Genomic DNA, 26,729 nt, shown 5'->3' with positions numbered 1-26,729 from the left:
ATTCTTATTGGTTCTCAATTTCTCATACTTATTAGTTATTATAAATTATAATATTATATAATATATTAAACGAGCAACGAGCTACCTACCTACGGTATAATTTTATTATCTCGAAAAACTTCTCACACTGGCGATGGTTCACGGTAACGCGTTTTATTGAGGTAACCGGTTTTGTGGTATGTCGCGCGCGCCGTCGCCATCGTTTCGCAACCGTCCGTAATGTTGTATCCTACCCTCAGTGTCTAATGTCTATCTCTGGACTATATTACTTGTGGCCTGCTCGATCCATCACCGAACAACAATATCCCTTCATCAAAATAATATTAGGCATGACTGCAAAATGTGTGTTTTTTGTCCATCATCGTGATGTCAGTCGAGTTCGAATTGAAGGGAAATTCAAAAGATTGAGGAAAATGTGCGTACTTGAATACGTCTTATTGACTATGATAATAATATAATATTAGGAGTAAATGCAAAAATATAAGAAAATGTGCGTACCTAAAATATTAAAAATATGTCTTATTGACTAGGACAGTGGTGCCCAACCTTTTTTCTTCGGTGGGTCACATTAGTAAAATATTGACTTTCTTCACGCATGAACCTAACAAAATTAAATAATAGATTGCGATTAACGGATTGATCTTCTTAACACCCAGGCCATCATTGGCCAATGAAATTCGACCACAAATTGCACATTCGATTAGGTAGTTATTATGTTTTGTTTTTTCTTATATAATAATCACATTTTTTTTGGAACATAATATTATCTATGAATTTGGAATTATTTTTACACCATTAGAAGAAAAGTAAATTCTTAGAAAAATATATATTAATAACTTCTAAGACTGAAAGTCCCTATATGGACATACATATTTTTTAAAAAGAAAAGGGACTTCCCGCGTCCCTCCACCATAATAATAATAATAATATACCCTGTACGTTGGTGACAAAATGCAAGTTTAGGTCGAATGTAATCACAGTAAATAATTGGATAATATTCTTATTTCGTCTGTCCAACCACAACACGATGCGTGGGAAGACTCGTTTACCGTGGTTGCCGTATCGTTCCAATAAAATAATATTATCATACGACCCCGGCGGTGTCAACAGCTGCAGGCCCGTCCACCGTGGTCGTGTCGTTCCTATACATATTATATCACTATATTAATATTATACGACCGACGGTCCGCGGCAAGCAGGCCAGTGGCCCTAGTGGCGGAACTGCGGAAGTGCGTGGTGGTACCGGCAGTGGCGACCGCTGCAGCAGGCGGCTCCCTTACACCGCATTATATCGTGCGCCGCGCGCCGCCGCCTCCTACCAGCGCTGCCACCCAAACGTTACACAACAGAGACGAGTAAGACAGTCCGAACCCACGCCGACGCTGTATCGTACCGGCGGACCGCGCGCGTTTCAATGTTAGCCAGCCGCACCGCAACCGCCGACGTTGAACGGTCGCTCTTCGTATAATACCGTTTCGCCGGACGCCTTCGAATAACAAGGCTGTTATTATAGGAGTGTGAACGAAAAACGATCGACGGCAGACGTCGTCGACCAACGATAATAATTACCCATAATTATTACGCGCAAATATCGTTCGCGGCCTTACGCGCAGTATAATATTAAATAACGATATTATTAATAATATAATATGTTGATGTCGAGGCGTTGAGCTCGTCGTTACCGCGCGCGACAGATAAAACGTAACGGGTGAAATTAATTTGTGCTGCTCACGTGAGCTCGTCATCGTTGTTTAATAATTATAATAATAAAAATATAATAGTATAATTATACTTTCGTGAAAAAAATTAAACCTACCACGACGACAGTAATTATGGTAAATATTTTTATCTGCATACACCTATATTTATTTTTATGCTTAACATAATATAGGTACACCTATATTATTGCTGCAGGTTCGCGACACATAGGTTAACCTGTTTACATCGATATTATAATAATAATAATAATGTGGCCGCTGTGTTATAATACAATTTGCTGTTTGCTAATATAATAGTAATAATATCGTTTATTACGGAATAAATTCCAATAACATTTTAAACATAAGATAGTTACTTGAGTATTGAGGGGAAAAGGAGAGAGAGAGAGAGAAAATACATATATAATGTATAAATCAAGTTGTGTGTGTACTGTACATAATAAAATATAATTTAAAGAGAGAGAAAACTAAAATAAAAAAAATATAATATTATGGTACACGGTTTGTATACAGTGAATCGCAATACAAACGGACTGTGTTATCCGACTGCGTCCCATATTTCGGCCATATTTATGCTTTCCAATGTTTCGATAAGCGTCCCTAAAAGCACTTTTACGGTGTGGACGTCGTGTGGTCCGTGCTTTCTTGATATTCGCCAAATTGAATGATATTGTTTGGGCAAAACGATTTCACTACATATAGTCATTAATAACCATTTAAATAACCACCTAACCCACGGTGGAATAGGTACCTAGTTGAACATTTCCAACTGTTTGGTTGGTATATATTGTGCGGTAACGCGTTAACCCACAAGGTTTACGTGGAACACGGAGAGATAGTGTGGAATAGCGCCTCGAGCTGGTTAGACTAAAAATTATAATATAATATAATATTAATATGTTGTGTGTCCGTAGTTTTTATCGGACTGGAGTAAACATATTGTTGGACCTGTGGCGTGCAGATCTGAATTTAAACGCGATAAGTCAGAATTGAATAACTTTTTTAAAACACAGAGCAAACTACCTTAAAAAAAATGTGAATTTATAGTTTAAAAAATAACGAAGTATAAAAACAAAATCCTATTCCCTTTACTAAAAAATAAAATATTATATAATTTTTATTTTTTTTTATTCTTATAATTCTTTATCTTAAAATTATTTCACTTATAACCTTTTTATTTTAAAATAAATAATCATCATGACCAAATCTAATTACTACCTATATATATATTATTTAGTACTAATTATTAATTGTAAAGTTTTTGTTATTAATACCTATTATCAATTTTTAAGAACACTATAACAAATAAAATATGTATTTTAATAATGTTTAATCCTTAATTAGGCTGATTTATGTTGATACGTACAAATTCATTAAATGTTTGCAATATAATATTATGTACAATTATTGTTAGCTTAATTAATCTCCCCGATCTCATATCATGATAACTGTTGTATACATAACTTCGTAATATGTAATTTAAATAGTGTAATTTAAGGCATGCTTACTTTACAATCGGACTCGATGAGGAAATAAAAAAAGCGGGGGGAAACATGTCGTTTACCTGACTTTGGGGCGTAATCGACGAAGGTCTCTCCGTAATAATACGCAACATCAACTTGCCTGTATTACTGGTGTACCAAAGTATTTATTGTGAGAATATGTAGAACACTACTCGTATTTAAAGGAGTACAAAACACAAAAAATTAGTTTTTTTTAATATTTGAAAGAATGTTTGATATTTAATTTAAAAAAGACGCGTTACGTCATTGAGCCGGGCACGCTGTAATTGCCTATCGTATACTTGTAAAAGCTGTTTGCTTCACACAATGATTTACTTACCTTTAAATTATATTTTTGCCGTACGTATGTGATGTGTTTTTACGCACTAAAGACGTTGGTGGAACCAACATTTGTCTAATGTGTTTAGTCTTTGAAACATTTAAAATCTTTCAAAAGACATTTTTACTACGTATACGCCTTGTAACTGCAGTAGTCACTTATCGCGACATGGTGTAAATCAAACGTCAAAAATAACATTTTATAAGATTTTAAGATAGGCAACTCATTGTGTAAATATATCGAGTCCGGCCAAATAATGTCACCCGCGGCCATTCCAAATACCCTATAATATTTATCTTCTAAAAAAAGGTTTATTTTTACATTGAATTTTGACCAAATCATTTTCAATAGTTCTTAATTTTTCAATAACAACAGTTATTTAATATTATCCTTTAATATACGTACGTGTACATATAATATATTGTAAGTATCAGCACTATAATAGGTTCTGCATTTCAAATTCATAAAAAATCCATGTTTATTGTATATTAGGTACATAATATTAACTTGTATTACAATATATTTTTTTTTTTTGTAAGTGATTATACCTGGGCCGGAATTTTATAGTATTTTCATATTCCTTATAAAACGCTTAAAAAATAGCAGAGTAAGCTTAAAATTTGTTTCATGGTTCAGACTTTAGAGAACTGAGATTAAAATAAAATTTTGCGATTCTTTAGATTTTGGTGCAATGTCTGGACTTGTTCAGATATTTTTGCATTTCAACCAGTTTGTTAATAAAAATTTGTCATATTTTAAAATAACATTTTAATAAACGTGTTTTTGATTATTGTCTAATTATAAAAGTAAATGCGTAGACCGTCTACTACACGCAAGCAGCGGCGTTCATCATTTCCTGTTAATCATATATTATTTGGTCAAATTTTAATCATTTGGTATCTGCTTATTTTAAAGCGCCCTCTTTTTTTGCCATTTAGACAATTTTTTGCTGCGATTATCACTAAACGAGTGTTAAAAATTGCAAAAGCTTTTTAAACTGTATAAATATGGTGCCAATCGCTATTCACTAGTATTAATAATACAGTTGACTCGTACTATAGTACCTACTGGCTACTATACCACTACCTAACCTTTTTTTTTGTAGTTGTGTTTTCTGTTATACCTACATTCAATAATATTGTATTAAACTGTACCCAACTTAGTTTTAAAATGCCAATTTTTGCATACGTATATTTGTTGTTTTTATTGCATGTTTTTAGCACGATCGTGTTCAATATTGAAATTGGAAATCACAATTCGCAGATTGTTAGCGTAATAAATATAAAATAAATCAAACCATCAAAAAATAAATAAATATTCAACACTAATAAGTTATCAACGTTAAATTTCAATACTTGACAGAAAAATGATTAAAATACTTATACTCAACTAGGTACTTGACGATCTGATGAGCACGTGTGTGTGGTTGAGTGATGTCATATTATTACTGTGTGTATACCTCAACACTCATATTATTTATTATTAATAGTAGTAGTAGTAGTAGTAGTAGTAGAAGTAGTAGTAGTAGTAGTAGTAGTAGTAGTAGTAGTAGTACTGTTATAGTAGAAGTAGTATTATCATATATTATACGTAATCGAACGGAGAGGAAAAAAATATGAATAGCTATAATATAATATAGTGATAATAGTGATATTATGATAAATAAGAGACGTTGCGCAATAATTTTCAAGAGACGAGTTAGTAGTGATGGAGTGCACTCTTCGATTGTGCGATCAGTCTGTTATACGTGTTGTGTTGGTGCTTCACGTAGACTGTTTAATATATAGCCACGTCTAAAATACCATATTATTGTTTTACGATAAATTATCTAATAAATATACATCACTATTGAGAGTTACTTTTTTCGTTCCACTCGCCGACTTTTGACAACACCCGAGTGACCGTTTTTTCGTAGTGCCTATATATACACACGAAAGTACGATACCTACGATACCTAGTTTAACCCAACCTACTTTTCACAATACATTATACCGCAGCAGCGGTCACTGTTATCGGCACGCGTTTTCGTTTATTTTCTCCGATTTTGTGATTTATGGCATTTACCGCCAAGTCGCGAGCGTACAAGCACAGGGTGCTATTGGAAAGTTCGTCCGACGACGTAGACTTTTCGGTGAGTATTCCGTCCGACAAAAGGACCTTTATCATAATATTATAGTACAGCTGTACAATTATCAACACAATATAATATTGTGTGTTTACATATTTTAAGACTCGTGGCCAGACGAAAATTGTGATTTTATTATAAGTATAATTTTATTATTAAGCGGATAACTGCATAAGTTTGTGTGTGTGTGTGTGCGCGCGCGCGCGCGCATAATATATTATGTAATATTAATTTAGTTCTGTCCGACTGTTTTCGTTAGTTAATTATAATTTCTATACCAAGTAAAACGTGTCCCCTCGCCCTTTATTCTATTTGCTCGTAACATTTTTTTTTACGGTGTCCGTTACGATATATATGTATTATAGGTATTATGTTATGTGTGTGTTCTACCTATATTGATTGAAACCTTATATTACAGCTGTAGCTTATAAACCGTAATACCACAAATGGTTATAATCTCAAGCCAAAGTTCCGAAAGTTTCAAATTAATATTGTCTTGCCATTAGTTATTACGACACGCACCAACTTCCAATGTTCAAAAACATTATACTCTTGTAAATGTGTACATGTTATAAAATCCATGATTTAATCTTTACATCGTATTATTATAATTTATATTATATTTGAAATTTGCTACATGAAGTTGTTGATATTATATATTTATTAGTTCAAATAAATTATGGTTCATTTGCCGCAAGACAAGGATAAATATTAAAAACTAATATTTAGAAGAATTAATATTTACGTCACAATCACTTGCACCTTATCTCGAAAACAAATTCGATTATAACTTATAATTATTATTTATTACTTAATGGCCTTACATATTATAATTTATAGTAATAAATTATAGTTCATATTATATAATATATAATATTTAAATATTGTAATCGTGTTTTTGATTATTTTAACGCACATATAAATACATCAAAAATTCGATCCAAAAATTGAACCATTAAATATGTACCTATACATTTTTTGGGTTCTAGTTATAAGAATAATAGTACATGATTGCGTAATAATATTTTATATTTACCAATTAAAAGTAAGTTTGTATTTATAAATATATGAAGTGATATAATAATATGTTTGGATCGTTGTGGACACGTATGATTAATTATATAATATAAACTAAATGTCAATGTGGTTTTTTCCACGAATATTACTGGTGTGATAGGTAGACTATATCGTAAAAACAAATCGAAAGTATACGCACTAGTGCATTTATTAAATTATCGAAGGCGTGGGGAAAAAAAGATCGATATGTTTTACGAGATGTAATAATAGACATAGCAGGAAAACTCATTCCTTAAGTGGCAAACCCATATAAAAAATTAAAAACAACATTTAATATTAAAAACAGGAAAACACGTGTGAATTCAAACTCTGGTTTTGCATATATTCTTATATATTAGGTACATAATATAATTGCGTTTACTGCGCGTGGAGATGTACAGACTACCCATTTACTTACAAAATTCAATCAATTTATATCCATAGAATATAAATATTTCATATTTCTGACATTTGTTAATAATATTTCCTAATGCCTATTTTTTTCATAAATTTATAAATTAATAATTTATATGTTCTATATGTAGATACATTGAAGAACCACAATCTCATTAGAATGCTTTTAAAATAATAAAATACTTACTGCCAACTACAGACAAATATTATTATTATTATGTTATTACTATTATATTACTGACTACCTATACCTATAGTGAGAAGTATATAAGTATATTAGTACCTATATAAACATGAGACGTAATAGCTTTAATAACAAATATATGATTCATGATGTGGGCACCTTCAAATCTATTTGTGGAATAAGCATTTTGCGCATTTTTTATTTATTATTTCGTTTATATAGGTAATAGCACAGAATAGATTAAATGGTAATAGTGCAAGACATTTTCTGGAGAGTCTCAGAGAGACTCTATTTTTTATATTTAATCCTCAATAACTATAAAATAATATTAAAATATGTCTGCGCGTGTTACATGGTGACATGAGTACGGTTAAAGTTAATTTGTTTTTAGACTTGATCAGGTATAGCTGATATATTATAATATGTATAGGACATTGGTACATATAATGCATTCAATCGTGCACATTAGTAAGACGTGCCTCATGGCTCATTTTTATGATTATGAACTAATTATTTCTATAATTTATTTATTACTGAAAAAGAGTATCGTTATTTTGAAACTCTTTTCGTGTTGTATAATATAATATGGCTTCTTCATATTATATTTTAAAACTTATTTAGGTCATCATTTTCGAGGTCCGAGAAATAGGTAGGTAGCCTACGTCCAATACCAAAAGTAGACTACATATAACTACGTTAATACCTGGTAGATAACAATGACATTATTATGATTAATGCAAATCTAATTAGGTAGATATATAGGTATGTGCAACGAGTGATTAAACACTGTGTGTCTTTCACTATCATAAATCATTGGGTATCGACGGTATCGCAATGGTTTTCAATTCTAATCCGCATAATCTATAAAATGCTAAAATGTTAAATAGCAGTAATTTATCATAGTATACAAATACTGAAATACTTAACTGCGTTTTAAATAAAGATAATAGTAGGTACCTATAATAATGCATAATGTTTAATCTAAAGGCACAATCATAATATTATTCATAATTCGAATTTAAAGCTATGATGGTACGTCCTGCTATCAACAAAAATTATTTTATAAATTTTAACGACTTGTACAGTTTTATCATATGTAAAATATTCGCAAAACAACTGCCCATCATCGTGCACCTATTTTGATAATGTCGTAGATTAATTGTTTCATTTCAAGGTCGTAAAATATGAATATTATCACAGAACATGTATAATAATGTGATATTATTATGTGTATCAGTGTATCAACTTTATACAAATCATCGTTTCTTCAGTATTCTCGATCAATATGGCTACCTACACTAGAATCGTAACAAATCTTTAACCAATAACTTGTATACACGATATGTCAATATAGCGGTTTGCAATACTTACCGTAGGTAGGTATTACGTACACTACGGAAATAAAGATGAAAACGTAATGATAATTAATATTATGATTTATCATAGTCTGTTGTTCAAAAATAAATTATACAACCTTATGATATACAGGATGGTTTACTAATTACCTATCATGCTCAGCCTATTTCTCCTTTAATAATTAATTAAAATCTTGATTTTGGAATTTTTAAATAAGTTAAATAGGTTAAATAAAATAGGTTTAATTAATTTCATGTTTTCAAATTCTTGAGATTTTTTTTGTAAGAGTGTCCCACAGCGATAGAAACTTATGTTTTTCAAATGAGAACCTCTTTTTTTACTGTAAATTATTTAGAAGATAATTTTTTGAAAATTTTGATATACGTATACCTAATTCAAAATTTGAACGAGTAGCTTCTCAGTTATTAATGTGTTTATATACTAAGGATAATAGTTCTTAAAAATGGTTTTACAAAAATATGAATTATAATTTAATATTGGATCTATTATATATTATTATACTTGAGCCATTTTTACAAATTATAAATATTGATAGATTAATATAAATTATTACAATTTTCAAATAAACATGGCCCCTAATCCTCTATACCTATCTAAACAAATTATTATGGACCTATTTTATCCTTAGTGCACAAAGTTAACAACTCAAAAACTATTTGTTCTAATTTTGATACGTCAATGTTTTCAGAAAAATGATCCGCTAAATAATTTCAGTTGAAAAGGGGGGGGGGGGGTGGGTGTCTCATTTGAAAAACAGAAATATGTATAGCCACTGGACAGGCCTTAAGTAGGTAGTACAAATAACAATCTCGTGAATTTGAAAATATTGTTTTAGTATGTTATTTAATAATTTTAACAATTACGAAAAACAGATTTTGAACGACCGCGTTGTTGAAGGAAAATGGGAGTGAGCATGCTTGGTGCATCGCCCTTTATAGTAGATAACACTATAACAGTGTGTTAATTTATGTGCCATTTTTAACGAATATAATTATTTTGTTGTGTTCTAACGCACAGTCGAGAAATTCATCATTGGCTCCTACAGAATACCTGTTCAAGATTTTGGTCATCGGCGAACTCGGCACTGGTAAAACTTCCATAATCAAACGTTACGTGCACAAATTCTTCTCGCAACACTACCGTGCGACGATCGGTGTAGATTTTGCGTTGAAATCGCTCGAATGGGATTCCAACACCGTCATCCGGCTACAACTATGGGACATAGCCGGTGAGCATAATATCTATATTTCATAAAAACTATTGTACTCGCGGGTAGAATAAATTATTATTGTGTTGGGTAACCGATGGACATCGTGTGTTTCCCATAAGATTAGTAAAATAAAACGTTAAAATATACCACGGCGTTTAACTTGAACCACTATACCCATGTTTACGTCCCTCGTGCAACCAACAATTACTTAAATAAACAAGACAATTAATTGCAGATAAACGCCCAAATTTTTAATTTATTTTTTTAACCATACATTTTTTTTCTTCTATTCTTTTAATTATCATTAAAATTGTTTAAATAATGATAATTTTATTGATCGTTTACAACATTTTTAGTTTACTTCGCACTACAATATTTGTTACAGCGGGTTGCCAATATTAATTTAACTATCCGTGTTCGTATTTAAAACGATGTAATTACAAATTCTACATAACAAAAAAAGGCTGAGCCCGTGAAAAATAAATATATTTTGGGAGGACAACTGTAGTCTGTAGGCTACCTGCGGTGGTGAGAATTTCAAATCATTATTTTGGTGCAAATTGCAAACTCCCCAGCTTTATTATCTATTTATCTATACATACCTATGTGTTTAATATTTTCTTGTATTATAATATAGTTGTAATACACAACTGCCTCCCCCCCCCCCTAGCGGGTGGTGAATTCGTTGTTATTTTCTTAGAGGAAAAAAATCTTAAATGTTACAAGAAAATATCAAATATTTTGATGTTTTTATCTTCAACCAGCTATTTATTTGGAAAATGTAATTTTTTATGATCAGTTAAGCTAACTTGGCAATTGTAAGTGTAACTACCTATATTACTACATAATATTATATTATAAGCAATACTTTTTTATTTTTTTATAAATAATTAATAATTAATGTTGATGTTTAACTATAGTATTATAAAATTAATTTTTTATAAGAGAAATATCAGTTAATTTTTATGTTCTACAGGTTTTACTTTTCATATATATTTAGATTTTTTTTCTCAAGCCGACAAAAAAATATTTAATTTGGTCATGATATTTTGAAAATTATAGGTATAACTATATTAATTTTATAACGTTGGAGCCTATTTAGTACGAAATCGAATCGTTTCTTAAGTTATTCTTTTTTAATGTATGATATATGAAACCATTTTCTTAAAAAAGGGAAATCGTACGCAATTGGGTTTTCTACCTTTTAAAATGTATTTTCCAATAATTTAAAAGCCAATACCTATAATAGGTACCTGATTGCCCCAATCGTCAACAATTTTATTTAGCAATAATTTACAACGTGTCTTATGTACTTATTATTACAGGTCAGGAAAGATTCGGGAACATGACTCGGGTGTATTATAAAGACGCACTAGGCGCGTTCGTAGTGTTCGACGTCACGCGACCAGCCACGTTTGAAGCAGTGGCCAAGTGGAAACAAGACTTGGATGCAAAGGTCTCGTTGGAAGACGGATCGCCGATACCGTGCGTCTTACTTGCAAATAAAGTAAATAAATATATACAATAGGTCATTGGACAAAAATAATATAAGCGGCCAACTTTTTGAGAGACGCTATAGAAAAGTAGGAATAATGGGCTAATAGCATAAAATATGTTTAATATGCAAATTTTAAATTTAGATACCTACTTCAACGTCTCAATATGTGTGATAAAAAAAATGCTTAATTTTCAACTTCAATATCTTTTCTGATATGTACGTCTTGTGTGGTAGGAGAGGGGGAGTCTAAGTAAAAAATTCCCAACACTTTTATCAATAATTGGAAAAAACCTGCAGTTTTTGAGAAAAATGCTGTCGCTTATTTTGTGGTAATTTAAAAACCAATAATTTGACTCTTTTTAAACTATTTATGTTGACATTTGAAATTATTGATTTCTGAAGTTTATTTTCCATAAATGTCGATGAAAAATGTTCACTCTGTCAAAAAATTGACAATTTAATATAAGGTTTCTCATGAATTTGTATAACTGGAATTTAAAAAAAATGAGTGTCATTCATTCCACAAATACTTTTATGATAGTCTGAAATTTAAATCTTGACTACTGGATATTCACACGTAAAATAACGATTTCTCAACAATCGATTTTAGTTTTTTTGTCGTAATAAAAAAAGTATTAATCGTGGAAACTTGAAATATTCGAATGCTACTTACTTAAATTTCTCGATGAAATAACCAACATTTGTTGACTCAATATAAGTATTACTCAACACTACGTCGGATTGCGGGCAACGGTATATCAAGTAGGCACTGTGCCAAAATTCGATTGTATGCATGCTTGATCTGCCCGATTACCCAATGGCAAGTGCGGCAACCAATATACAAATAAAATACTAATTTCTACTAGGTAATTTTTATTTCCCCTAAACCAATAGCAACCATTTATAAATAAAAATGTCCATCGTAAATCTCAAAGTCCCTGTTTGATCCGGGTTGGACTTACCGGGTCGAAATCATCCAGGGAACCACTCAAACACACACAAAAAAATTCATCATAATCGGCTCAGCTGTTTAGAAATGCATAAAGTAGGTGCATACGGACAAACATAAATTTGTACATTTATAGATATTATTGTTATTATATTCGCCCAATTAATTTCTCCAAAACAAATTATACATTAAAACCTTCACCGTGACTCAACCGATCTATTAGTGAAAATCGTATTAAAATCCGTCGAGTAATTTTCGAGATAATATGCACGTACACACTACAACAAAGGGACATAACTGAAGTTTTAGTAGTAGTTTTTGAGTTTATTCGTCACAAACATATAAAATAATCTTTCCTCTTTATAATAGTAATATAGTATATTTAATATTAGTATATTAGCATTGGGTAGTATAGATATAATATAAATTATAATTGACCAGTAATGTGCAGTAATGTAGGCTCGTTTTTCGTACATATGCAATTATTTATCATTGAATTCAAATTTAACAAATACATATTGTAGTGACTTACCTACTAGTTACTTAATGACGAGGTACACTAGATATCTTTTGTACAGCGGAGCGGTTGCCTACTTTCCCCCCTTTTTTTTACATACTAATATAAAATGTGTGTTATTCAACAGATGTTTTACTGTTATATTTTTATTTCTTTTAATATGTTATCGTTTTAGATAAGCTTCGGGTGTTATGACCTATGGGTTTATGTGTCTATAGTTATAGGTACACTTAATGTCTTACCTTAACACTTATGTTGCCATGTTTGATGTTGGTTACATACAAAATTGATTAATATTTAATGATTCACTAAAATTTAATGGAACAATCATGGGCTACAAAATAATGTTTTAAGGACCATTAGGCATTAGCATTGATTCATTTTGAATGTTTAGTCATTGTTTGTAAAACCCGACTCTAACACGCCATTAGTGTTTTTTTTATATTTACGTACATTGTATGCGTACTGTCCTTTGCCTTAAAAAGTTGTGGAAGTTGGAAGAACATTAAAACTTTAATTGTATTGTCATAATGTATTCAGGGTATATAGATGCATCATAATATTACAATCGAATGAATAGGTATAGGTATAGCCGTATAGGTAATGATTTATCTTAAAATATATTTGATTCGCATTTTTCCAATATCAAAACCTCATTATAGTATAGGTTTTAGAACTATAGGTATAGGATTTAGGAATATAAAGTATCAAACATGAATACCTAATGATACAATTTTACGTGGCATACAATTATTGATGTATTCCTAGGTAGGTATTATAGGTACGTACCTATAAAGCTATACAGCATAGACGTGTTTACGGGAGGAGCTGGGTGGGCACTGGCCCCCCCGGCAGACTGTGCCTCCAACAAAATCATGCTAGGATAAAAAAATATCGTGCGGTGTGTACCCTGCAGGACCTATAGATTTTGATTAATTGTCATTTTTTTAGTCACGCATTTATTAATTAGTGATTATATTATCATATAATATTATGTTCATCATATGGTTTTATCAGCTGAAAATATCCAATTAAGTACCGATTATCATTTCAAAAATATTTATTACTGATTTACAATTTGTATGTTGTTTACCTTGTATAATGGATGGGAAAGAAGTATTTTTATTGTTTTGACAGTGGTTATATTTTTTGATCATCATTAAAAAATATTCCTACCATCGTGAATTTTGTAAAATAAAAAATTAATGTTTTATCATGTCTAAAAAAAAATAGGTCCCACAATTTAAAAATGTGTTGTGCCTCCTCGGCCACCAAAGTCTGAACACGCCTAAGCTATACAGTATACACTATGTCACTATAATACTATATGAAGTATCAAAAAGTTGTAACAAAATATTCACAATACATTCAACGGAACGTTTTTCAATACGACGTTTTTTTACATCTTTTTAATATTTATGGTTTTTTATCAAAAAATGTTTCGTTGTATTGCAGTGTGATGAGACCAAAGAAGGTATGGTGAATAGTATTGCCAAAATGGATGAATTTTGCAAAGAAAACATGTTCACCGCTTGGTACGAGACGTCAGCCAAAGAAAACGTTCACATCGACGATGCGGCAAAGACACTCGTGACTCAGGTAACCTATTAATATTAAATTTTTGTATAAATTCTAGTATTTGTAAATTCTAACATGCATAGTTCATAAATAGATATTGATTTATCGTTAGTTTACACATCACTGCGGCTTTACTACCTACTACAATATATTATATAATATTACCTATATGGCTATATTATATTATGTAAATCCATATAATATATTTTGTTACCTACATAAAAACATACAGGTTATTAATTATAATTAATGCACTCATAACAACTGTTTGTGTGTTTATAGTAAATAAAGTATTTATATTATAATTACATAACTTTATAGCAAACGAAATTTAAAAAAAAAAAATATTTTTTTTTTTGTATGATCATCTAGATGTCAGTTATACCTGACTACTTTGTTTGTTAATTATCCTAATGAAATTTTTTTTCTTTTTAGACATCGTAGAATATTTATACAACCACCCCTGGGACGTGACAAAAAACTAACTCTAGTATAGGTATAACCCTAGTATAACAAAAATAATGTAATTTAATATAAACTATGTCTATGGACTATAACTTAAGCAGTTCTGTGAATTATTAAAGTTATTAAATTTAATCTAGTGGTCAATAGACGATACTCCATCAATATTCAGGGTCAAATAATATAGGTAGGTACCTACCTACCAAGGAGATCGCAGGGGGGGGGCAAAAGGGCCATTACCATATTTGAAACGACTATATCTTCTGAAATAATAGTTTCCGGAAAACGAAGTTTAACACCATCGTTTTAAAATTAAAAAACAAGTAGGCAGATAAAAAAATTGAAAATCCTGAGGAGAAAAGTGCATTTTTTATAACTTTTTTTATAAAGCATGCCTATACTATGTAGTATGTACCACTCTTATTATTATTTTGATAAAGTATTAATACCTAATACCTATTACCCATATTTTATTGACAATCGATAACCTAACAAAAAATTAATTTGTCAATGCAGCGTAAGTATAGTCTAAAGTCTAAATAGTTAACCTTGACTACCCTGTCCATACGCGTATGTCTATATTATTAATTATTATGTAAATAAATTTACAATTAGGTTCTAATGTTTTATATATGATAATACATTTTTAAAACCATATTATATTTATTTCAGATTTTGAAATACACTGCTCAATATAAACCGACATACTTAAAATCAAAGGGTCAAATAACATTAAACAACATCCCTAACGAAACGCAGAAAGGTTGCTCCTGTTGATTAAAATGCAATCATTGTTTTATATTCGTTAATATTATTATATACCACAGTACAAATTGTTTTTTTCTCAATATATTGTGTCAATTATTATTAATATTAGTGCCTCAATAATATTTTAAACTCTAGGCACCTATTTCAATATTATTTTGAAAGTAGTGAGCAAATTAAATACTATAGAAATTATACAATTGTTAGAGCAAAATTTAATAACTGATTAAGCCAACATTTTGTTTCGAGCTAACAAAAACTCTACATCTTAATACTACCATAAATGTTACATAAATACAGAAATGTTTGCATAGTATTTAGACCTAATATTTTTTGATGTGATATTAGGACAGGTATGTACCTACGTATATTTCATACTCATACCTAGTATTGTAAATACCTATAGTAAAATTAAAGCAGATTTTTATTTCTTAGCTCTACTGTTTTTATTCAATATGTAATTTAAGTGCCTTATTTAACCAAATTTATCATTTAAAATGTATAAGTTTTGAGTATATTTTATGTTTATTATTAAATACTTTTATTACCTAGTTACCTAAGTATAAAAATATATTTTATTTTTCATAAATATATAAATTAGGTAAGTATAAACTGTTGGATAACTAATTAAATATTATTCTATATTATTGACATGTAGAAATAAATTTAAATATAGTCTTTGTCTTAAACAATATATTGCGTTTTATATGTTATTATGGTTATAATAAATTCTTTCAACATTATTTCTAAATATAATAAAGATAAACAGTTTATATGGACTCTAGAATAATGTGACATAAAGGGAAACAAGGCGTGCAGTAAGAAAGACAATAAACAACCCTAACGGTGAAATACATTCCTTTTTATCACATATAAATTGTATGTATTAATATATCTAATAAGAAATGTATCAGTTACCCCAAGTACAATATTCAATTATAATTTTTAAATTTGTTTTTACATTCTTAGACAATATATGTATAATAAAATACTTAATTTTACCAACACAAGAAGCAAATAAGAATATTACTTAACTATCAACTGATCACCAAAACAACAATTACGACTGCATCAAGCAAACAGAGAGAAACAACTTTATTAAAGCGAATTGCCTGTCAATCGGGTTGCCTATATGACACAGTGTAACCGTTCAAATATGGTTGTTACAAAATTTTAAAATACAGATAAGATAAATAAATTAAATGAATGAAGTTATCAAAGTTAAATCACATAAGATATTATTATTAAAGATATTTTATTAGAATCACAATGACAAATGAATAACTTTCAAATGTATTATCTATGGCCATTAAAAAAATACTATTTGGCATTCTAACTTTAGTGGAATATTATTGTTGAGCGCATAGAAAAATAATATCGTAGAATTGAATAAGATAACAAGAATATTTACATTATATTATATTGAAGCTGAAGATAGTAGAAGATAACATAGAAATACAAAAACGGGAATATTACTAATCAGTCATTTATTACAAATTACATTTTAGAAAAACAATATTATCATAGGATGAAAAATTACAAAATTAATTATAACAATCTCCTAAAAAGCCAATTTAGTTTTTAAAAAACCAGATTTAATTTTTATCTCAGATGTCTCCGAAAACCCATTATTCCACAATAAGTATGTCAATACATAATTATTAATTATTATAGATTTTTGATATTTTTTTGATTTGATCAATTATTGAAATCATTTTCTAAACAGTTATCGGCATGCGAGAAGCTATGAATCACCTATGAAAAAAAAAAAAAAATATTAATGTCATTTTAACATTTAAAAGTTTAAACATTATATTATATTGTACAAAAGTCAAAAATAAAACGTTTATTAACATTATTCTGTTTTTAGTTGGATCATAGATTAAATACAAATACTATCCATCATATGGTGAAAAGCTCAATAATATATAATTCAATAAAATATAATATGATAATAAAAGGTGATAAAAACACTAATTGTCTTGAACATTTATTACGTTTTTGGATATATATTTTTTATATACATTATGAGAAAATGAGTGTACATTTATAAAAGAATCATCTTGTATATTATAATTATCATGTTTATTAACTTTATATTTACAAATTATTAATTTATATACAATTATTAAATTTTTTTTCGACGTTTATTAAAAATTTAAAAATGAATATATAAATTACTCTTTGATGTTATCTGCTCTGATCATCTTTTATCTTTCCACAATCCCTCAATGACCTAAGGGTTTGAGGTGTGAGCACCAGTCTGGGGGTCAACAAGATTGTACTTTTAATTTACTTGAAAATACTTGTCTTAAAAGATGAATAATTTTAAGAATTTCGTAAATTTGTAAACAATTAGAAATTATTAATGACCCAGAATATAAATGATTTTTGACTGTGGAAAATTAAGTTGCTGTTTTACTATCTAGTACTATAACCATAAAAATATCCCCAGTTTCACACCATATTCTCTCAAATATCCATCGTCGTGGAAGCAATTTACCCGTGTTATTTTTCAGAAGTGTATATAACGACTCGTCAATTTCCAGTTAGATTTTGATTAAAGGAAGCTGCATAGTATTCAAAATCAGATGCAATATAAATTAATTTCAAAAATTTATCATATTAATGCATATTTTGTTTATAATTGAAATCTAATTTAAAATAAAGAGCATTCACAAATATTTGGAAAACCTACTATTGATTTAAAGTTTAGTTAAAAATGAAAATATTTCTTTTTTAAAATAATTATGAAAAAATATTATCCATTTTCTTGCAAATTTTTGAATAATAATACATTTTTGAAAGTTAATTCTCATATAATTGCATAATTTATACGAAAATAAATATATAATATATAATTAAGATTTTTTAGTTCTGAGCCCTGTTAATTAGAAATAACTAATAGGTATTTGAATTTTAAAGTTTAGATGAGTTCAATAAATTTAAATAGAATGGCAGAAGAATTTTCTGCAACATTTTGGTCTACTGCTCTAACTACTCTTATATTATTAATATTATTTATATTATTAATACTCTAATATTTATAAGTTACAACTTACAACTAATTGACTACTCATTCAAAATATGATTTTTAATAAATACTTTAAAAAAAAATTCTGTTTCTAAATAAAAAATAGACGCTTAGTTTAAAAAAGAAAAACTTGAAAAATTATTAAGATAAAATTGAAATAAATAATTTTTTTTCAAATATTTTGTTTTGTTTTGATTTTGAATTATGTAAAAAAAAACCTAACCTACTAAATAACTTGTACACTGTATAATAACTAATAAGATTTATGCCACATTGCATAAACAATCACTAAATATATTTTAATAGTAAGCTAATGGTACTTTAAACATGATTTAGTGGTCATATTATTTTAGTAAACAGTTAATAAATTATATTAATACATTTTTTATGCCACTCGTTATTAATATTGAATAATATTTATCAACTACTTAATATTTTATTTCTTAAATTGTTTAATAGTTTTGTTATACATCTAATATCTATTATTGTATTTATTTTCAAACTTTTTTTTGATCTCATATCTCAAATCTAATATTGTATAGTTAATAAATAATTTTAAAAATGAGAGATGAGGATAATGGAAAACGAAGAAATTTTCTGACAGATTTAAATTGAATATTTTGTAATGTTGTGGCTGCAGCCACGTACACGTTTGTTGTTTTGATGTGCTTGGATTTCAAATGGCATTATTGAAAAAAAATGTATAACTAATTTGTATTAATAATTGTATGTAATATAAATAGTATAATATAAAATTTTTGTATACAACTAACCATAGGCACCACCAGGATATTTGTCAGGGGTGTGCATAACTGCATAGTAAATACTGATTTCTAAATTATGCTTAAATACGTAAGAATATTTTTTAAAATTATATGACAAACCAAATGCCAGGGGAGTGCAAGTGAACCCTATATAGTAGTGTTAGTAACAACTATAAAATTATGATTTATGTTAAACATTGATTTCATAACTATACCTTTTTATATTGTAAATACAAGTTTGGATCACATTTAGCACTGACATGTTGACCTTTGTCATGACATACAATATGTACGAGTTTAAGATTAACCGTTGTAAAGAGCAACTCATAGAAATAGTTCATATTTATTGAACGGTGAACCTCAGATGCCATTTTACTGGCTTCAAACAGTGCTGGTATTACAGTTCGAGATCTCTCCACCCTAATAATAAAAATTAAAATCAATGATAAACTATAAGTCTATAATTAAATTTGGACGAAACATATTAAACTATTATAATATTATAAACTATACCAATGGTCTAAGTTCCAAGTAGAAAATATAATTCTACTCTCTCTGCTTTGGTATGGATTGATTTTATGACCAGTTCCGCGTTCATAAGAACAAATAGATTGATTCCATGCTCCCTCACATTTAAAAGTTCCAATCTCGTCGCACAAACCGTTTGTATTTGATCTATCAAAATAATATCCATGATGTTTGTTTTTTGTTAAAAGTTCACTGAATTGTTTAAATACTTCATCCAAGTACTTCCTGCACTTTGTATGTTTTATGTAAAAATCTGACTTAATCATATCCGATTTTGTTTTGTACATATAACTTCGAATTCGTTCTTGGCAACGTTTGAACATGAATTCTTCTTTTGTTTTTGCCCTAGTTTCCAAACCTTAAAAATAAATAAATAATTATAATTATATCTAATATTATATTATATAGTTGATTATCAGTACCTTGAAGTAATAATTAACATCATTATTATTTAACGTCATAAACTCATATAACTGAAGTGCAAACTTTTATGCATTAAAAACCAATCAAATATGCGTTAAATCTTAAATATGCATGAAAAAAAATAAAAATGCATGACTAAAAGATGAAATATGCAATAAAAATCTTAAAATAAGCTCTTAAAAAAAAAAAAAATGGGAAATGTCGACCAATGCAAAATATGTACCATAAAAGTTCCATAAGTACTTTAAATTGTTATGTCATGAAACAAATTCTGTGCTCACTTAGCATAATTATTATAACTTAGATCAACAAGAATAAAAAATGCAAATGCATACAAATCTGCGCTTTACTCATAACATTTATTGATAAAGAAAATTATTTTGTTAAGAGTTAACATTTTGAGTTAACAATATTTGAATGTATGTATAATGTATATAATGTATATAATATATATTATTATTTATATGTTGTAAGATGTTTGTTCTTATGCAAAAAGGTACAGAGGCAAATTCAGATTTATTTAACGGAGGAGGAGAATATTGCATATTCTTAAAAAATAAAATAACGTGTTGAATATAGGTATTTGTGAGTGTGTTAAAAAATAACAAATACTGATATAAAATATTCAAAAAAATAAAAAAACATATTTAATCTTAATTTAAAGATAGCCACCTCCTCCGCCTCCGCCTCTTTTAATTAATAAAAATAAATAATTAAAAACTAAAATAATAAATCTTCTTAGATTTCATGTTCTAGTAATTTTATTCAATATAATAATAAACAATTTAACAAGCACTGATGTAATTTTGCAAAAAAGTTTAATTCTCAAACAGCCTATGACATGAATATACTAATACACTAATTTTCATTGGTAAATTAATAGTTTGAAATAAATTTGAAATTAAATAAATTTTAATATTATTTAAATGATAAATATAATTTTTCTTAAGTCTGAATAACTTAATTTTTTTCTAATACAATACCTTACTTATTTGTTAACATTATGATTATGATCATAATACTAAAGGGCTCTGCCCCTGCTCGCTTCACTTGCCATCCACTCTTATGGCTTCACCCTTGAGACCCAAGGGTACTCCCTTTATATCTTTAAACAGTGGCGCCAAACTATATTTAAAAAGGGGGGAGGGCAAGTAAAAAGTAATACGGACCAACACTCATGTTTACAAAATTTTGCTGCATATGTATACATTAATAGCTTAGGAGTTAGGAACATAATATAATATAATATATTCTGTCAAGTAAAATATTGACATTGCATGATTTATATAAAAAAATTTCAATTGTTTATAATATTTATGAGAAATGAGAAGTAAATATACAAAACTTTTTTATGTAGGTAATAGAGGGGTAATCATTATAATTACCTTGAAACCAATCAGGGTCTCTTAATCTTAAACTGCTGATCTTTTTTTTTTTACTATCATCATCTACATCCAGAACTGAAGATAATATTCTTATTTTTTCTTTAATGTTTTCATCCATAAATGATTTTATTTTAATTGAAGTTTTTAATGTATTATTATTAACAGCGGCAAGCACATTATATATTAAATCAGCCCCTGAAAAAATCAAGATAATTAAATCAAATTTAAACATAATTAAACTAGTAAATATATATTCAATATTATATTATTATCATTATAGAATAATAAGAAGTTCTTTTTTGACCTTCAAAAAAAATATGGTTTTAAGAAATAGAGAAAAGATTTATGGCAAAAATGGAATGGCCTAATGAAAAAATAAAATATGTTCATTGTTTATTAACAAATATTTAAAGTGCAATAGAGTGCACAAATAAATATTTATAATATTTAATTTACATTGAATCTAAGAATAAATTATATAATATAATATATTTTTGTACATTATAATATGATAATAATTAATTTATCCCTGACAATTAACTAGAACTTAGAGTAATGTTTATTATTCAAAATTCAAATATTAACCACAATATAAAATATGTTACCTACTTAACAGAAACAATTTTATAATGTTTACAATGTTATTACAATCAAGTCTCGATAACTTAATTTTTTTAATTATCGTTATAGCGATATCTATAGTTATATCTTCTATAGAAGTGTTCATAAGTTGTAAATAACTTGAAAAATACATAAGTCAAATTGATTTCACTTGAGATTCGAGTTATCAAATTTTATTTACTATTTTAAATATTAATTGCATCTAAAATAATAAGTACATATTTTATAAAATAATATATATAATATAAATACCTAATAATTTTAATTTTAATATTATTCTGTGAAAAATATGTAAATTATTTTCACAATTTTAGTGATTAGGTATATTTTATAAGATGTACAAAAATACATTATTAAATAAAATACAATATTGTTATAATGCTTTAATAAATTCATAATTAAAAATAAGCAGTAATCTATTTGTTATGAAATACTACTACAATACAGGATGTCACCTAGCTATTGTTTGGTATTAAAAGCATTATTCTTCATTAGACATGCTTGGCAGGTTAATGTGATTAAAACATTTGGTAATTATTTCTTGATCATTTATATTATTTGTTCTATAATAAAATTACATTTAAAGGAAATGATTGTGCAAAAATAATAACTATATATTCATAAAAAATATTATAATACTAATATAACTTGATTTTGTAAATTCCTAGTCATAATGTGTAAATTAATTTTAATATTATTCGCCATTTACTTGTCATCTGCATGGAGCTCCAGAATCAAAGAAGTATTTAGTTTAAAACAAATTTATTTTTCACCCATCAACGCGACAACACTTAAAAATGACACTAAACCTGGACCAACTAACGTAATGCCACTGGCTTTGGAACGATGGCAGAATAAATTATTTTTGGTTACACCCAGATTCAAGCTTGATGTACCAGTAACGCTATCATACATAAATTTAACAAGTAAGATAATTAAATACATTAACAAAAGTATTATTATATACATAAAAATATTTGATCATTATTTAGATATGGAAAGTTATAAAAATAACACACCTATATTAATTCCCTATCCTGATCGGAAAATGAATGAAATATCTGAGCATAATTTTAAGTCAGTAGTCAAAGTAAGAGCTGACGTTTGCGACCGTTTATGGATATTAGATAATGGAAAGATAAACAACAGGCAAGAGAGTATTCCTGTTATACATGTGTATGACTTAAAAAATGATTTACATTTGAGAACATTTGATCTTGGACGTTTATCAATTATAAATTCAGATATCACAAATATGGAAGTAGACGTAACATCTTCAACTTGTGAAGATGCATACGCATATATACCAGATACTGAAACTTATCGATTATTGGTTTACAGTTGGAGGACTAATGAGTCAAATTCAATATCACACAATTATTTTCATTTTGATCCTCTTTGTGGCGATATAGACTTGGGCGAAGTTCACTTTCAGTCTCAAAAAGGTTTATATGGAATAACTCTATCACCAACTGCAAGAGATGGTTTTAGAACTATTTACTTTCATAGTATTGCCAGTACAATGGGGTTTGCAGTTAGTTCGAAAATAATACGTAGTGGAAATTATGATAAGAATGTAAATGTATACGATTTTAAAGTGATGGGAAATAGAGGTACTAATAAACAAGCTACATCATCATCGTTTGACATGGAAACTGGTGTTTTATTTTATGGGCTTCTTTTAAAAAATGTTCTTGGTTGTTGGAATTCTTATAGGTAATTTAATGAATATATTAATTATATGTATAATGTATACAATTCAATAATTATAAATAATTACAGTGGAGAAGAATATAATGAATTAACCCAAGGTGCAATAAGCTTGGACAATAGTATTGATATGTATCCAGCTGACGTCAGAGTTGATCGAACAGGAAATCTTTGGGTATTATCAAACTCATTTCAAATATACAATAAAAAAGATTACGATCAGAACCTAATCAATGTCAAAATATATATGACTCCAGTCCGACAAGTGATAAAAGGATCAATTTGTGATGAAATGTAATCAACAGTAGATAGATACCTGTTTCAAATGTTTCCCCATTTAATCGAAATATAAATAAAGTCTGTGCTGGTAATTGTTGAAAATAGTCTTCATCATCAATCACTGTACCATCAACAGTCATCATAGTCACATTTAAATGGTCTAACTATAAAATAATAATATAAAACAAGAGGTTAAAGGTTAAAATCTTGATTTTAAATTGGTATTATATTTATTTATTCGATTATTTAACTTTACAACATTAAATAATATTTATATTTAATTTTCATTTACAAGTTGATACCCACAAGCATAAGCAAAGCTTGTGTTGAGAGTAATATTACAATAACTATTTATTAGGCATATTTTACAAATGTATTTCCAACATAAGTGTCATTACGGAGTAGAGAGATGTAGTAATTGTTACTCCACCAATTTTATTATTTTATCTACCTACTGCTTCCAGGCTTCATTAGATTACTTGCAATTGAAAAAAAATATTATTCAAGATGCTTGCCACCCCATGATTTTACTTCAAATTACGCCCCTAGGCCCTGGGTAACAACAATAATAATAATAACAATAACAAAAAGAAAATATACCTCACAAGAGACAAAACTATATATTTCTTTATAAATAGTTAATGTTTGATTTTAGATAAGTGAAAATATTATTATACCATCTATTATTTCACAGAACACTGAAGTAACATTACCTAAATGTTATTACAATACTATATTAATAATTAAAGTATCAATTGTTTGGTATCTAAGGTAGTTAGAAAAAATATCCAATTTTTCAGTCAAATCTGGCCCTAGTAATAATAATAATAATAATGTCAGTCAGTATAAGACAAATTTAGATATTGCATGCAAAAGTTGTTGGAAAAAATAATAAATAAAAATAAATAACTATACCCATTTTCAAAAGAGAACATACCGGTTGGCGACCAATTTATATCCAGCGGCGCGCATGCCTCACCAATTTTCCATTGTTAGTGTGATCACGTGATTCTTGACACACCAATCGAATCATTCGGCATGCACGAAAGCGGTATGTTCTCTTTTGAAAACAGGTATATGTACCTACCTATATTGATAATTTTAATATATTATAGTTACTCAGTCAGTTAGTTATAAAAAAAACTTACTCAGTTCGCTTGCGGATAATATAAATAAAGATTTCTGAAAAATATATAACACACTTAATAGTTAATTGTATAGGTAGTGGTCAGAAATTTGTTTCTAAAATGGTTCCGTTTGTTATATGCGCAAGCAAACTAATTAACTCTTTTTTATAACTGACTGATCAAGACATCATAATTTACTATCATAGAGGCAGTACCTATTTACATTTTATTTTTATTATTATTTTTGGCTGCTGCAGTATCCAAAAACTAACAACTTCCACAAGCAAACACTAACTTTGTCTTACACTGATTGAAAATATTAGTATTATTATTATTTTTATATATTATTGTACTTAGGTACCTATTATAATATTGGTTAGGTATAGCTTTTGGGATTTTTCTTCCTAGTTTCATTTGGTAAAGGTAAGTGAGTCAAGTAAAACATAATGATAATCTTACATACAATTTTAAAATACATAAGTTTTATTTTAGTTTCTATTAATGGTCAATGTTATTGTTTACCTTTAATTTCTGACATCCTTTGGTAAAAACATCTTTTAATGATTTGCCGACAATACCAAATCTCATATCTTGTGCACAATTAGTGATCTTATAACCTTTCATATTTATAAATACTCTAAAACCAATTAAGTTGTTTCCTATTTAAACATAGACAAATGAACATAAATTTAATTTAATACCTATATTATTAAATTATACTTAAAAATAGCGTTTTCGATTTGACTCACTTTTTGCACTCAGTGCGCACCGAGTGCAAAAACGTATTCGATTTGATCAATATTCAGTGAACTGGTGCAGTGTTTTGCATTCGATTTAATTGGCAATTGCATTGATAACGAAGTTGAAAGTTCACTATGCTGAAGTCAATATTTATACTTTGTAAGTTCACAGATAGTTAATAAATATTAAACAATTTAAAATTTAAATGTTCCACTCTGCAGTATATTATGAAATTTAAATAAAAATAAAAATTGTAGTTCGTAATTCGTAATTTGGCATATATAAAATATGTATAATAGGCTGATAGGCAAGAGGCAACCTATCGAAGACCGTGGTTCTATTCTGTGCTCGTACCAAATCAGTATATTATCAGTCACTATATCAGTGATAAGTGATAACTATCACTGGATAACCTGGACTAC

At 28.3% G+C, this 26,729-nt stretch overlaps 3 protein-coding genes across 7 annotated transcripts; 2 read left to right on the top strand and 1 right to left on the bottom strand.

Annotated features, from left to right (window-relative positions):
• Positions 1-1,355: 1,355 nt before the first annotated feature.
• LOC132948610 (ras-related protein Rab-38-like) lies at positions 1,356-16,129 on the top strand. 2 transcript variants are annotated; one of them, XM_061019155.1, is made up of 5 exons: positions 1,356-1,835; positions 9,734-9,944; positions 11,252-11,433; positions 14,346-14,489; positions 15,603-16,129. In XM_061019155.1, the coding sequence occupies exons 1-5, from the start codon at positions 1,833-1,835 to the stop codon at positions 15,705-15,707; spliced, it is 645 nt and encodes a 214-aa protein (XP_060875138.1). In that variant the 5' UTR covers positions 1,356-1,832; the 3' UTR covers positions 15,708-16,129. The 2 variants fall into 2 exon arrangements, with proteins under 2 accessions (XP_060875138.1, XP_060875136.1); XM_061019153.1 differs by lacking the exon at positions 1,356-1,835 and adding an exon at positions 5,261-5,691.
• Positions 16,130-17,165: 1,036 nt separating this feature from the next.
• On the bottom strand, positions 17,166-26,571 carry LOC132948608 (DNA fragmentation factor subunit beta). Of its 4 annotated transcripts, XM_061019152.1 has the most exons (8): positions 26,316-26,571; positions 26,089-26,225; positions 24,477-24,603; positions 21,830-22,024; positions 20,244-20,379; positions 20,007-20,168; positions 19,709-19,913; positions 17,166-17,450 (listed from the first exon to the last, which is right to left on the bottom strand). In XM_061019152.1, the coding sequence occupies exons 2-8, from the start codon at positions 26,188-26,190 to the stop codon at positions 17,394-17,396; spliced, it is 984 nt and encodes a 327-aa protein (XP_060875135.1). In that variant the 5' UTR covers positions 26,191-26,225; positions 26,316-26,571; the 3' UTR covers positions 17,166-17,393. The 4 variants fall into 4 exon arrangements, with proteins under 4 accessions (XP_060875135.1, XP_060875133.1, XP_060875134.1 ...); XM_061019150.1 differs by having other exon boundaries at positions 20,007-20,379; positions 26,287-26,570; XM_061019151.1 differs by having other exon boundaries at positions 20,007-20,379; positions 26,089-26,226; positions 26,292-26,570.
• On the top strand, positions 23,123-24,482 carry LOC132948605 (protein yellow-like). Its single transcript, XM_061019146.1, has 3 exons — positions 23,123-23,376; positions 23,443-24,166; positions 24,233-24,482. Exons 1-3 carry the CDS (start codon positions 23,124-23,126, stop codon positions 24,456-24,458), a joined length of 1,203 nt encoding a protein of 400 aa, XP_060875129.1. The 5' UTR covers position 23,123; the 3' UTR covers positions 24,459-24,482.
• Positions 26,572-26,729: the final 158 nt, after the last annotated feature.

Source organism: Metopolophium dirhodum, chromosome 7, assembly GCF_019925205.1.
Source record: "Metopolophium dirhodum isolate CAU chromosome 7, ASM1992520v1, whole genome shotgun sequence".
Taxonomy (NCBI): Eukaryota; Metazoa; Arthropoda; class Insecta; order Hemiptera; family Aphididae; genus Metopolophium; species Metopolophium dirhodum.
This window is presented reverse-complemented; position numbering and strand designations above follow the sequence as displayed.